At 36.8% G+C, this 13,815-nt stretch overlaps 2 protein-coding genes across 2 annotated transcripts; one reads left to right on the forward strand and one right to left on the reverse strand.

Annotated features, from left to right (window-relative positions):
* The first annotated feature begins 1,313 nt into the window (after positions 1–1,313).
* Positions 1,314–9,947, forward strand: LOC113725015 (protein DGS1, mitochondrial-like). Its single transcript, XM_027247973.2, has 14 exons — positions 1,314–1,644; positions 2,036–2,150; positions 2,236–2,439; positions 3,907–4,044; positions 4,147–4,308; positions 4,673–4,867; positions 6,714–6,814; positions 6,898–6,987; positions 7,373–7,445; positions 7,520–7,548; positions 7,678–7,801; positions 8,119–8,229; positions 9,022–9,122; positions 9,308–9,947. Exons 1-14 carry the CDS (start codon positions 1,346–1,348, stop codon positions 9,426–9,428), a joined length of 1,863 nt encoding a protein of 620 aa, XP_027103774.2. The 5' UTR covers positions 1,314–1,345; the 3' UTR covers positions 9,429–9,947.
* Positions 9,948–10,862: 915 nt separating this feature from the next.
* On the reverse strand, positions 10,863–13,449 carry LOC113741033 (ankyrin repeat-containing protein BDA1-like). The gene is made up of 2 exons (XM_027268528.2): positions 12,724–13,449; positions 10,863–12,187 (listed from the first exon to the last, which is right to left on the reverse strand). The coding sequence occupies exons 1-2, from the start codon at positions 13,300–13,302 to the stop codon at positions 11,909–11,911; spliced, it is 858 nt and encodes a 285-aa protein (XP_027124329.1). The 5' UTR covers positions 13,303–13,449; the 3' UTR covers positions 10,863–11,908.
* Between the last annotated feature and the right edge of the window lie 366 nt (positions 13,450–13,815).

Here is a 13,815-nt window from a genome sequence, read left to right on the forward strand (position 1 = left end):
TAGTTTCTTTCAAGGTTGTTCGGGAGTTCAGAAAAGAAAAGAAATAAATAATTTCCTTTTGTAGAGGTGTTATAGAAAAATGGAAAGAAATGATTCTTAATGTCTACCTTTACAAATGTGCCATTTTAAAGGGTTTGTCTAATGGGTGCGAGATATATTTCAGGCATCATATTTTTTAAAATATAAGATTAATTAAGAAAAGCAAATAAATATAAGGGAGGATAATAATTATTAGTATGTGTGTGTGTGTCTATATATATATATATATGGTAGGTTAGGAAGACATTAGGTGTATTAACAAATGTTTTATGAATACCCGTTAGAAAAACTTTAGTTAAATAATAAAGGCCATATATGACAAAAAGATGTCATATTGAAAAATCTTATTATCTTCTTTCAAAATCTACCCACTTTTGGCAAGAAAACTTTTTGATAGTGGATGGAAGTGAAATCCTTTCAATTTCTTTTCTTTCTGTCCAAGGATATTACTTTCAATTCAAAACACTCCCTCAGTGTCCATTTCTCATCTCCCAAATGTAACGTTTGTAAGCATATACGTCCTCAATAAATGTAACAAAGTTAATAATCAGAAATAGTTAAATAGAGATGTCAAATCGAAGCAAGCATCCGATAAAGGCTCAACTAGAGGTGCAAACGAATTGAGCCGCTCGCAAGCGATTTGAGTCGAGTTCAAACAGGCTGAGTTGAACTCGATTTCAAAATATTAAACTCTTTAACTCGCGAGTTTGAGTATATATATATATATATATTTATTTATTTTAATAGTAAAATTACATATATATCATTAATATTTTATTATTTATTAAGAAAAAAATATTATTTTAAAAAATAATTATTTTTATTTTATCGAGCTCGATTCAAAATTGTCAGCTCGTTGAGCTCGATAAAACTATGGCAAGACTCGACTCGATTAAACCAAAAGTTGATTAGATTCGATTCGTTTGCAACCCTAGACTTAACAAATAGAATTGGTAAACTTGTAGGCCTGATTTGGTGGCCCTGAAGTGAAAAGAAAAGAAGAAATTGAGAAAGCTATAACTATAAGCAAAGGAAAGAGGTAAAGACTCAAATCTCAAGGGCTCTAGTGGCTATCAAGTCAAAATCCGAGGGGTCTAGATGTAATCAATTTAGGGAGACTTGGTTTAAGTGACTAACACTAAACCCTAGGGAATAATTAATTACTTAGTAGCATTGGGCAGATTTAGTAATTTACACCAATGACAAGGTCAATATCATAAATCCCTTCGCTCCTATTCAAACTGCTGACACTTTCTTCTTTTTCACTTCTTTTTCCACTTTGTAACAAAAAATTTTAAACAAACTAATGGAGGAAGGGGGCATGTCAGCGGTACCTAAAACCAAGACTCCGTCGCCGGTGACGCCGTTATCGCCGACGACGATGAAGGACGTCAAAGCCTTAGTCTCATTGTACTCGAACTATTTCTGGAACCGATTGCTCAGTATTCTTCCTAATCCAAATTCCAATTTTCGCACCAAAATTTCCAGTTTTTATCATTCTTCTACTACTAGTACTACTCGCGGAAGCTCCAAGCGACGCCGTCGCACCACTTGCCTTCCTCTCCCTTTGCCTCCGGCTTCTTCGCCGGACTCTCCTTCTTCACTGTAGGCCTCCCATTCAGTTCATAGATACATCATTTACATAGTGATTGTAATAATATTTAAGTTATTGGTACAATGTTTTTGTACAAATGTTGATATCTGTTTATTTGGATGTTAATTCATGGGAAAAGTGAAGTTAAATTGAGAAAGTTACTGAAAGATATAACCAAGTAGATGTTGAAGGGCCTCAATGGTGGCTATTTTTAACATGTTTTATTGTTAGAATGATTCTGTAAAATCCAATCTTGTCATTGTATTTAAATTTCAGAATATGGATTATGCGGTTTTGTATCTCATTTGAAAGTATTGTATGCAAGTCAGTTTCATTTCAGAAGGTAATCTTGTGAAAGTCATTTAGCATGTGGTTTTGTTAAGAGTGGATTGATACGTGCAGGCTTACGGTAGAAGCATCTAAGATACGCAACGTGTTGGAGGATGTAATGGAGTGTGTCTTTCTAAATTTGCATTACATACAGAAGAACTTACAATTCTGGCAATCTAGAGCGGAGGTTAGTGCCTATGGTTTTCTTGGTGAAAAATTGATTTTTTATTTAGTGTACTTAACTTGGTCTGTTATCACTTATCTCATTTCAGGGATCAAATGCTCAAAAAGTATACTTCATGGTCTGTGAGAGAGGGCCAAATGCCTTTGTCAATGGCGTAATACAGCTGATGCGTGATTCTCTTGCAGAGCATACTGGGATGCAGCGGATGTCTTGTTCAGCCTCTTCTTACATGTCTGAGAGAATTATTGTCCTTACTAATCTAAGATACTTTTTGGCTGCGTTTTTGGCACAGGTTTGTTGCTATTAAGAGTAGGCGCTCTTTGCAATGAACGCATATTTATTGATTTTAATTTATAATCAGATAGGGCCTTCTGATTTTTATTGGAAATGGAATTATTTCATGCGTTAAGCTTAATTAGATTATTTATTTACAAAAGCCTTCTTGTGCTGCTAAGAGCCATATTGAAATTCATTCAGACGAGTAAAGAGATGACATTCTTGGAGATATTCTGTTGAAAAATTTCAGAAACAGGAGATGTCAGAACTAATGAGTAACGATCCTATGTACATATGCTTAGACTTTATTCAACTTCCATTGCAACATGGTTCTCTGCAGGCAGTAGAAATTATAGCTTTCAGCTTGCCAAAGAAATAATTTGGTGGAGTTTGAGATTCCTTTTACAGTTTCAATTGGTTGAGCTATATAGTTGATGGATTTTTTCCTCCCTGATCTCTCTCTCTCTCTCTCTCTCTCTCTGTGAACTTGTGTGTTTGCACATGCATATTTTGCTTCTTGTCTTAAGAAGAGGGCTGGGTAGCAATTGAGAACTAGAAAGAGTTGCACCTTTCTGTTGGGACTACATAATGAAATTTTGCTGTTGGTGCGAAGCAATTATTTTGTTGTTGGCCTGATTCCCCTGAACCTTTTGAGGAAGTTACCCGCTGGTTATGTTGTTTGATCTAGAGTGAAGACATTATTAGGCTATTCGAACTGCCTGTCATAATTTTACAGGCCATTAGCTTAAAAAAAGCTTCTTGTTTGTGGCAAGGGATTTCTAAAGGATCTTGGAGTGATAATATTGCTTCTGGATGTCATTCTTTGTGACTGCACTTATAAAAATTGTCTAGTTCTTGAATAAGCTACTCGCTTGCTCTCTTTCTTTGTACTTAATTTTTTTCTAGCTCTGATGTATTTTCTTAAATAGCAATTCTATATATTTTTCACAGTTATGGATCACATATATTTAGAAAATGTGCTTACCTGCACTAGTGTCTTTGTTGGACCAAGTTGCAATTTCTAGATTCACCAGCCACGTAACCAGCTACTTAGATATGGTTTTGCCACTTGACCATTGCCTACTAGCTTGCTAGTCTAGTATTCAAATTTAGTTGACCTCCTTTACTGCAGACCTGTGAAGTGTACATCTCCAAAGTATTGCTTTTGAGTATTTTGTTCTTGTTTTGTTGTAAGCTTTGTTTTAATCCTTTAGGGGCTGTTCTTAGAGTGATTTAGGAGCCTGTGCTAAAGGCCAAGTTTCAAATTATGTAGAATCTGTATAAAGACAGTTCATGCTTCTTTGTGATAAATTTTGAGAATCAGATTAATCTTTTACTGTAAACTGAACTGATCATTTTTGTGGAAGTGAAACTTGCATTTTTTTTCCGCATCTGCTGATTGTTATATTTATCAGAGCTGGGATTTGATATTATGGGGCTTCATTTGGCCAATTTTACCAAGTTATGATTACTGTTCAAATAGGTTTACACAGAGACTGAGAGAGTTGGAGAGGATTTAGTTAAGGAGCCTGAGAAGTCGGTGCCATCTTTATTGGTCACCGTCAATGACTTGTTTTTGAAATTGGAGGCATCAATCGGCCATTTCCATGCCATGCGTCAGGTTCCGACACATAAATAACCCATGTGGATCCTTAAATCTAAATGTGTACAGTTACAGATTAATTTATGACGTGCTTTTGTTTTCTTTCACTTCCTTTTGCAGGGTGATTCGTCTGTTGATGGAAGTTATTCCTTTCCTTTAATGTTTGAGAAACTTCCAGAAGTAAACCAGGAAGGCTCACAGTGGACAGAGTGTGAAACCACAGACGCTATTAACTTGATCTGTCAAAATCTACACAAATTGGACTCTTATTTGTCTACTCTTGTAAGAGTTTCTAGCCTACATTGTGCTTTCTGATTCACATGTTTTTCTATCTATTTGATACTCATGTTTTGGGTGGATAAGGAGTTATAGTTTCACTGCAAATTGCTTGAAGATGTTTGATGGAAAATTTGCTTTAGAAGTCAGTTTGGGATATTTGATTTTATATTCATTGCCTCTATATACTCCATCAAGTAATATTTTCATCACATCTTGTCATTGACCCTGTTTATCAAAAATGTATTTTGTCCCTTGAATGGTTATTAGCTAGTGAAGATTTGTGGCAACAATATAATTGACAGAGGAAAGTCAATAAGCTTTGTGGTTTGTCTTGTTTAATAAATTCTCCTTGCATTTACTGTCCTAGGTTACCAAACATCGAAAGCCAAAGAAAATGACTTTATATTGGATGCATTATACCGGTGGGGTTGTTGGCATCTCTCTTTGTTCGTTATGGCTTCTTCGTCATAGTCGATTGATGGGGAGCTCTGATATTGATAATTGGATAAGTGAGGCAAAGGATTCAACACTAAGCTTTTGGAATGATCATGTAGAACAGCCAGTAAGCTTTCTCTGGTTTCCTTCTGTATATTTTTTACAACCTTTAGGCCTTTTTGCACTTTATTGGATGTGCAGTTTCAAAGATCAAGATTTAGCTTACATTTTTTGTGGACATTCAGTGTATCGTTGAGTATAAGTTCATAGTTTGCAGATATACATGGGGTTGTTTAATGCCGACTAGGAATAAAATAACTAACAAGGACTTGGATTATTGTTGGAATCGTTAAGACCTTAATATTGCGGTTTGACATATACATGATTCGACGTTCATTGCTAGTAAATATCACTGGCATGTTAGTTTGAAATCAAGGTGATAATTCTGAAAGAATTAAGGTTTACTTGATCTTTTTTAATATTTTCTGAACCAAGGTTATTCTGCTTAACCTGCTAGAGGTACTTGATTCTCTTTTCCTTTGTATTGGCAGCTTATTATTCCTTTGCATCCTGATGCACCACATGGATTAAGTTTGTTTAAAATCGACAAAATCAGTTATTTATTGTCTTATTTATCTTGAATTACGAGTCTTCTCTCTGGTCTGAAAAAGTAATTTGTGCCAGAATTTTCTATTAATAACTGTCTTCAGAAGGTATTACTCCAAAAGAAATTTAAACTCCTCTTTCATTCTATGAATTCATTCTTGGTACAGCCTGGACTTGTGCACTTTTGCTCTAGTATAGTTTAATTTCGACCAGTTTTGTGTTATATTATCGTTAAAGTCAGTAGATGCCTAAATTTAGTTGGTCAATAAATAATGATTAAAGATTGTAACTCCCTATTTAGAAGGTAATCCATGTAAGAGAACTACATAATTTGTTTAAGCTACTAAATTTATAAGTTTACGACTGAGTTTAGGCACTATGATGAATCTTAGGACTTTTTTACAGTAACGGTTTAAGTTTGGGCACTGCCTCAGGGAGAAATTAGACATTTTCAAAATACTTTGCTAGTAATCATCAAGGAGATTATTAGGTTCATCAGCTTCATAAACCGTACTAATACACTTGAATAAAATCCTTCTGGAAATTGTATTGCTCTATTCCAGTTTCTTGGGGGTGGAGAGGGCCACACAAGGCAGATTTGGCTAAGTTCATTTATTTTTATTTTTTTTCTTTTTGTCTCCTGAATTAGATTGACCTGTTACAAGAGGTTAGAAATGTTGAGATCTGCCTTCTGTATCTTGTCCTCTATATGCTTCCAATAGATTGCAGAGCTTATAAAAGAGTCAAAAAGCACACTGATCTGCTTGTTTGGGTTGTTTTCCTTATTCTGACTGCTATGAACAAAGAAAAAGTGTCTTCTTCCTCCCGGACAAATTCAATTGAATAAACAGTAGTAGGAGGCATTAGCATGTCTTAATGTTTGAATGTGGTTAACTGGTTTGGATGAGTTGGAAAACTGTTTTGGCTTTGCAAATTTGATGAATTTAATCTATTTTTTAATTTATGCTATTGACGTGCAACTGTTTTTTGTTGAAGTGGAAGTGTTCAGTGTTGTTTTTAAATATGGTTACATGTCACTTATTTATGAGTATTCAATTAGAGATTGTTCTGCTTTTACTTTCTTTCCCAGGTAAGCAGGCTTTCTGTCTTCCTGGAACCTGGAGTTTCAGTGGACCATGAAAGATGTTTGCTTCTTTTCAAGTGTTGATTTGTAGCTCATGTGATTTCACTTCTGTTGGCTTATCTCACTGTTAAGAATTAGTTAACTATATAATTTCATAATATTGCAAATTTGGAACTAATTGGTACTTTTTCTCATTCCATCTCTCTCATTCTCTGGTTATGAATTGCTATAATAGTCTTCTAGACTTAAAATTTGTTCAACTAATTGAGTGTTTTTTCATCAGCTTCTGTCTATAAGGAATGAGCTCTTTGAGACATTCAGGAAGAGGCAAAAGGGTGTAATGGAACGTGAAGAAGTACAGTTTACTGCTGACTCTCTTCACAGGTTGGTTAATGACTCCATGATTGTACCTTATGGACTATGTTGTTTTTGATCTGCAACTGACCTTACCCACTGATGCTCTTCAGAATGTTATTAGCTTTCAGTGAGCAGACAAAAGGTCACAAATTGCCACAGAATGCGTCAGACCAGGAAATGCTTGAAATTGTCATGGGCAGGTGCGCTTTTTTCCAGTTAAATGTGTGTTTAGCTAGAAACTTCATGGTAGGCAGTGGATCATTGCAGTGGGCAGTAGTTAAATCTTACTAATGTTCACATGGAACTTAAATTTCATTTTTTCTTTTAGTTTTTAAATGGGAAGAGTCTTGGGATTGTCTGCTACTAGTATCCCATATATCGTGAACTTACAGTCTGCTGTGTACAGTGAACAGGATAAGGTTTGTTAATTATTAGTGGGCACATTGGATTCTTACTCTGTTACTAATGTTTATGCTTACCACACTCTATACTGGTTGTAGTATCTGCAACATGATGTGTATACCTCACCATCCTAAACCCTGCTCTTGTCCATTGACATGAAGTAGTTTATCCATCTGTATTTAGGTATGAGAAAGAAGTTATGCATCCCATCCAGAATCTTGTTGGGGGAGAACTTGTTCGTTCTCTCCTTATACAGGCAAGTCCTCTTAACCTGTTTCATTTGGTAGGTTTTGGCTTAGCATTTGACTTTGAGCTCCTTTTTGTGGACAGGTTCAGAAGCTAAAGCTGGACATTGAGACGTGAGTTGAATAACTGAGATCTTGAGTAGAAATGTTTGAATAGAATGTCACTAGAATTTTGGGTCGCTCTTCCTTTCTTTCTTGCTATCCCCCTCACTCATAAACCCTTTTTACCAAATTCTTAAACAGAGCAATGCTCGAGTTAGACCAGATTCTCAGGGCCAATGAGATCAACTTTGCTATTTTGGCTGCTTTACCAGCATTTGCTCTCTCCCTTATTTTGCTGATGTTGGTGCGCGCATGGCTTAAACAGGTCAGAATGACTCTTTCTAGTGTTATAAAAGCTTCAACAGAATTTGCTTGCTTGTTTTGGTTTATCATGTTAGAATTAAGTAGATAGTTCCTGGTATAAATGCTCTAGCCCTTTCATCTAGCTCAAAACTTCGCTGGCCATGGAACACGCCAAGATAATTTTGACGTTGGCATTTCTTGCCACTTCCACACAAGTTCATGCATTGCGCATAGTTTTGAACTCTTCATTCCTCATATTCCAAGATCACGATTCTACAATTATATCAGGTGTTACGAAACTATTTAACACTATATCTGTACTTGTTTCTCTTGAAATAGGATACAAGAGCAGAAGGTAGGGGGAGAGTTGCTCGGATTCAAAGAAGGCTGCTTGTAGTTGAGATTGAGAGAGGGATTATGCAAATTCAGACTTGCAGAGATCAAGGGCTGGTAATTGCTCTCTTCATTGTTTTGTCCGGACATCAAACTATTTATCTGATTGTGTTCTACCAATTGCTTATTGCTAGTCCAGATTTACTGTCAGACTTGATTATAAAATTTATTCAGCTTGTAAATCTCTGAACTTGTGCAGTAGCAGGATTCTTCTAATTCAACATTGCTGTACTGTGTGTTCTCAACTGCTTCTAATTTTAGAAGCAGAATCGGAAGCCAAAAGCACCTATTGTGCTGCTGCTGATTTCCAGCTCTTTTGCAGGCAGAAAAACTAAAAGCAAGGAAATGAGAACAGAAGAAAGTAGCTTTTCTGCTTCAGGGTCCTAAATTATTTGAGAACAAGCTTGTAGTAATTTCTGCCTTAATAATCATATCAAGTTTAGTTACTAAATTGTTAATAAATCTCAAACACATTCTTGTCCATTTATACCCTCAGGAAACATTCCTGCATGGCGCACCTCATAGATCCCCTTAAGAAATATTCATTATGTCATACAGACTACTGCTTAGGTTTTTCTAGAATCTTTGTTTTTTCTCAATTGTTTCATTCCTATATTTCATTGGAATACTCCTCCAAAATCTTGTTCATGTGCTTGCTAGCTTGTGACTGCACTACTGAATTTAGGTTGGTTGCATGCTGCTTTGTTTCGAACTGCTTTACTATTGATTGATTTGCTTTATTTCCTTTAGTTGTAGACAAATCTGCTTTGATGGTAATTACTCTTTAGAAACAACTTTGATTGCCTCGACTTGTACAAAATTAAGGTTGTCTTCTCTATTTTTTTCAAGGAAAATGATGCTGAATGCATGTTTGGGCTGGTTTTGTATTCCTTGGATCGCTTATACTGTGCTGTGGAGAGGCATGCAAAAGCAACCGGTGAATGGATGTGGTTAGTTCTAGTTCATCTTTTTATTTCTCTTAGATGTTCTACATTTCTTTTTCCGTCCTTCTTCAGTGTGTCTGCATATTTGGGCGTATGAACATCTGGGTTTTTGTTCATCTTTGCGTGCATTAAAGAGAGTGACAAAAGGACACTCACTCAATTATGGAGCTAATCATTGTATATTTAAACAGTTTGAGACAGGATATATATGATTTGGCGAAGCCAGGCCTTCAATCTGCAAATAAGCTCAGGATTACATCGCGCATGGAGCGGGTGTACGACTGCTTGCTTCCTTCGCCAAAACGACAATGAACCTACATTGGTTTCATAAAATTTTGCAAGACTACGTACGCAAGACATTCGTTTGGAAGAGAACTGATAGATGGTTTTTCTTTTGTAACCGACATGCTTCAGTAAATTGTGAGCTGCAAATTTTGGAAAGAGTTGCAGCACAGGGGCATCATCTTTTTGGTATAGCAAGAACTGAGCTTTCTCCTCCCCCTTTTCTGGCGGTATATACCCAAGTTATTGACTCAAGAATGGTGGAAGATGGTTTGTTGTTTATTGTCTACAAATTACTCAAGACAACTACAGCTGGTTTTGAATATGTTCTCTAGTACAGCTTTGGGAGATCAGAGAAATGAGGGGTCTATGCAAATTATATTTGGTTTTATTTTCTTTAAAGAAGGGTAAGGTATGGAGCAAACTGATGTGATTGTAAAGATGTCATACTAATCAAGCACAGAAAAAAGCATGTTCAATCACTACTTATCTGAGTAAACAAAAAAGTGGTTCAGATGAAATAAATCATGACAGTAATTCTTTGTCTAATTATTTAGTACGCTGTCCAAACCCAAGTGGCAACAAATTTACAAAATGCATGGAACGAAATTACTGCTCTAGTCTGCTATATGGATTAATTCCTTAAATCAAGCATAAACTTGTTTACTTAACAAAAAAGAGACTTGAAAACTGCAAAATTGTGGATTTGGGATTTTGGATGGGGTGATGTAGTAGCGTAAGCGGTTCTTAATCTTGTTGTCGCTATGGAAAGTACGTCTAGGGCATTTCATATTCTCAATTTGACTCTGAAAATAGAACCTTTGATTCAACAGATCAGAGAAGGATATTCTAAAGCAAAACATACTGGGGGAATCAAAGCATTTGTTCATTATCCCCCAGACATGAAATCTCAAAATTAGCACAATGCTCTTCAAGCTCAATCAGAAAAGCATTCGAGGAATTCCTGAGCATCTTCCTCACAGAATCATTGAAAAACAGATGAAAATTTTGGTAGCTGAAACATTAAGGAAGACGAAGAGCACGACTTGTACAACTGAAAAGGCAACTTATACACTAATAAATGAGCCAGAACCCGGAACTGCAGTATTCAACTTAGAGGCGATGAATAGGTGACAGTGTTTCCACCAAGATCAATATAATCTTCTCTAGTATTTGGACAAAGAGTAAAACATATTTATAGAAAAGCCAAACTCCGTAAAGCATTCTGCTACTGTATATTTAGAAGAGAATACAGTTCACATTGTCAACAAATTTCAATGGAAAAGTGATCTTTGCCAATAGCGACCAATGAAAGCTGAACATGCTCATATAGGCTACAAAATATGCTGAAACATTCACTGTTGCCTGCAAACAACATTAGAGCTCGACTATTCGATTACAACAGAAATTGAACCGTATTCCGCGCTTACTCAACTGAGACACTCTGCTAAACGTAAATAAAAATTTGAAATCAATGTGTAAGGCATTCACGTTTCCTGATTGAACAGCCTCAGCCAGTATCTGCTCCATAAAATATATTGCTGTCTGAGACTCAATTCATCAGCAACTTTTCACCACATGGAAAGTAAGGAATTTTTTTTCCCTTTTTGGCAAAGCCCCATAACAGAGGATGCCATCCCAAATTTTGTTATGCTATATAAATAAACAAAAATTGGGAAGAGGCATAGACCTAACTTCAAATATAGTTATCGCCCCAGCTAAGAACTTGCCTGGAAGGTTTACAAATTTTTTTTTTTTGAACTGGGCACGTCTACAGGAGTCCGTCATACGCTGATATGAAAGCTTGTACTGAAGAAAGAGCGAGAGTCATGGAAATAATCACAGAGCCCGTCAAGATCAACAACATAGCAAATGCCAGAATAGGAATTGAAGTTGGTGCTATGAGGATTATTGAAATAGAATAGCTAAGTGATAGAGCTATTCCTACACATCCCATATAATAATAAAGGGTTCTGGGGAGCAAACGGAAGATAATTCGAAGGGAGGCTGCAAAGATTATTGTGTTCAAGTAAACAAAAATTGCGAAATTTATTCCCCCCATTTGTGCTGTTCCTCTGGTGTTATTGGTGTCTTCAGGTGTACTGATACTGGCAAAACTTGAACTAGAAGAAATATTGCAAGGCTGGTTCGAAAATGAATTGCTATCACCTCCTGATGAAGTTCCACCCGGAGGGGTTAGTACCATGGTTCAAAGTCGTGGTCGCGGTCACGGTCGCGGCCTGGAACGTTCCACATCGGTCTCGGCATATCGGTCGCGGTCTCGGTGAGACGCAAATTTTAAAATATTTAATATTCTAAAAATTATTAATAATATAAAAAAAGTATGCTAAACAAAAATAATAAAAAATAGCAAAAGAAATGGCCGAGTCAATCTGTCACGGTGTAACTCGGCCAATTTCTCGTCTTGACTCGGGATAACTCGGAGTGACTCGGTGTGACTCGGCCGAGTCAATCCGTCGCGGTGACGTCTCGGCCGATTTCTCGGCGAGTCAAATATCTCGGTATCGTTTCGTCACGGTATCGTATCGGTAGGGACCGAGACGGTGACGACTCGGCCGATTTCTGGTGAATGGTTCCTTTGAACTCAAAATATCAGCGAAAGTTTTAGCCGGATGTAGAGCTGAAGATCTTTTAGCACCTGCACAGCGTAAAGCTTTAGCAATTCTCCCATCTCCTGCGATTGCGAGTCCCATAAAAGTATCGAGGCATGTTAATCCTTCTAAGTTCTGTTCATTTATTCTCACTTCGTTGATCAGGAACTTTACAGCCTGAAGAAATGACCAAGAATTTAATAAAATAGCCAGCAGATTAATTAGCTGATCAGAAGCTTATTATAGAAATTGCATATAGGAAGCTTACACATCGTGCCTTGTACGAAACATACAATGCGTTATTATCTTACCAAATATTATAACGCACTTTTGTGGTCATCAACGAAAATTTAAGCTACAAAACTGCAAAATTCATAAATCTTTTAGCCTAAAGTGACAAAATTCCCTCCAAAGTACACTCCACCTGCGCCACTTCGACCAGACTGGCCACCAAAAAATGAGGACGAAAGTTACTCAAGAAGGGCTAAGTAGACTAGTAGAGCTTAGGTCGGATGTAACGCCAAATTTCAAATGGACCAAGTTCGTGCTGCAGTGTCTTAGATCTGTCCTCATTTTGTCAGAGCAAAGTATGAAAGGATTTGTGGTTAAGATGATAAACGATAAAAATATGCAAAAAGGTCAAAAGACATTTGCATATTTCCCATATTTATTTAATCAACATACAAGAAAAAACTAGGACAAAGATTTCTTGCCTCAAAATTATTTGTAGAGGCTGCAATATGCAAGGCTGTCTCTCCATTCTCATCTTTCCAGTTCAGGATCTGTCCATTAATGTTTCCTCTCTTGAGCCAACCTAAAAGCACCTGTAAAGCCCTGACATTTTTGTTTCTCACAGTAAAATGAACAGCCGTTTCTCCTCGAATTGTCAAATCTTGAATGGATTGTGGACAGGCCACTAGGAGATCGGCCAAAAGCTCAGCGTCACCCACTTCAGCTACATAGTGCAAAGGCGTAAACCCCTCTCTTCCTTTGACGCGAATGAGCTCAGGATCATGCTTAACCAGCCGTTTTACTGTTCCAGTTTTCCCACTTCGCAGTGCCAAGTCCAGTGGAATATACCCGTCCGGGTTGAGCTTCGTGCGGAATGATGGCTTTAACCTTAGGATTTCAATGGCAAAGTGGGTGGAGCCAGCAGCTGCTGCTATGTGTGCAGGCGTATCCACAAATGATGGCTCATCATATTTATCCAGAAGAGTTGGATCCTGCCGGAGTGATTCATATAAGGCGTTTATGTCTCCTGATTGAGCTGCCTTATCCAGGATCTGCTCCATAACTTGCTAAGAAACTTAATTCAGCAAAATTTCACCACATATTTATAAACCAATTACACTTGTAGAACTTATACTTAATCGCCCTAGCTAAGAACCTGCTTGGAAGGTTCACTGACATTCCTTGGCATTTTACATAATCCAATCCAATATTTTCTTTTTTTTCAAGTCTTAATAATCGAATATTTACATTGTTGTACCTAATCCTATGTCTCAGCAATTGTCTTTAGTCTTGGCTCTATTCTGGGGCGAGGCAAGAATATTCTCGTCATGGGGCACAAAAAAATTATTCTCATCTCATACTTCAATTTTTTAGCTAGTCGACCAAGCATCTATGTAGCCTCTACAGTTTTTTTTTTCCCCTTAATTTGAGTCATTTGACAACCACTGTATATGAAGTGCAAGGTACAGACAATAAATACTTGTGCAGGAAATATATTTTATCTTTTAGTTATATATGGTAACAATTAATATAATCACTCACTCTCCAATATAACTTGATAATATGCAGCTTTA

This window comes from Coffea arabica, chromosome 1c, assembly GCF_036785885.1.
Source record: "Coffea arabica cultivar ET-39 chromosome 1c, Coffea Arabica ET-39 HiFi, whole genome shotgun sequence".
NCBI lineage: Eukaryota > Viridiplantae > Streptophyta > Magnoliopsida > Gentianales > Rubiaceae > Coffea > Coffea arabica.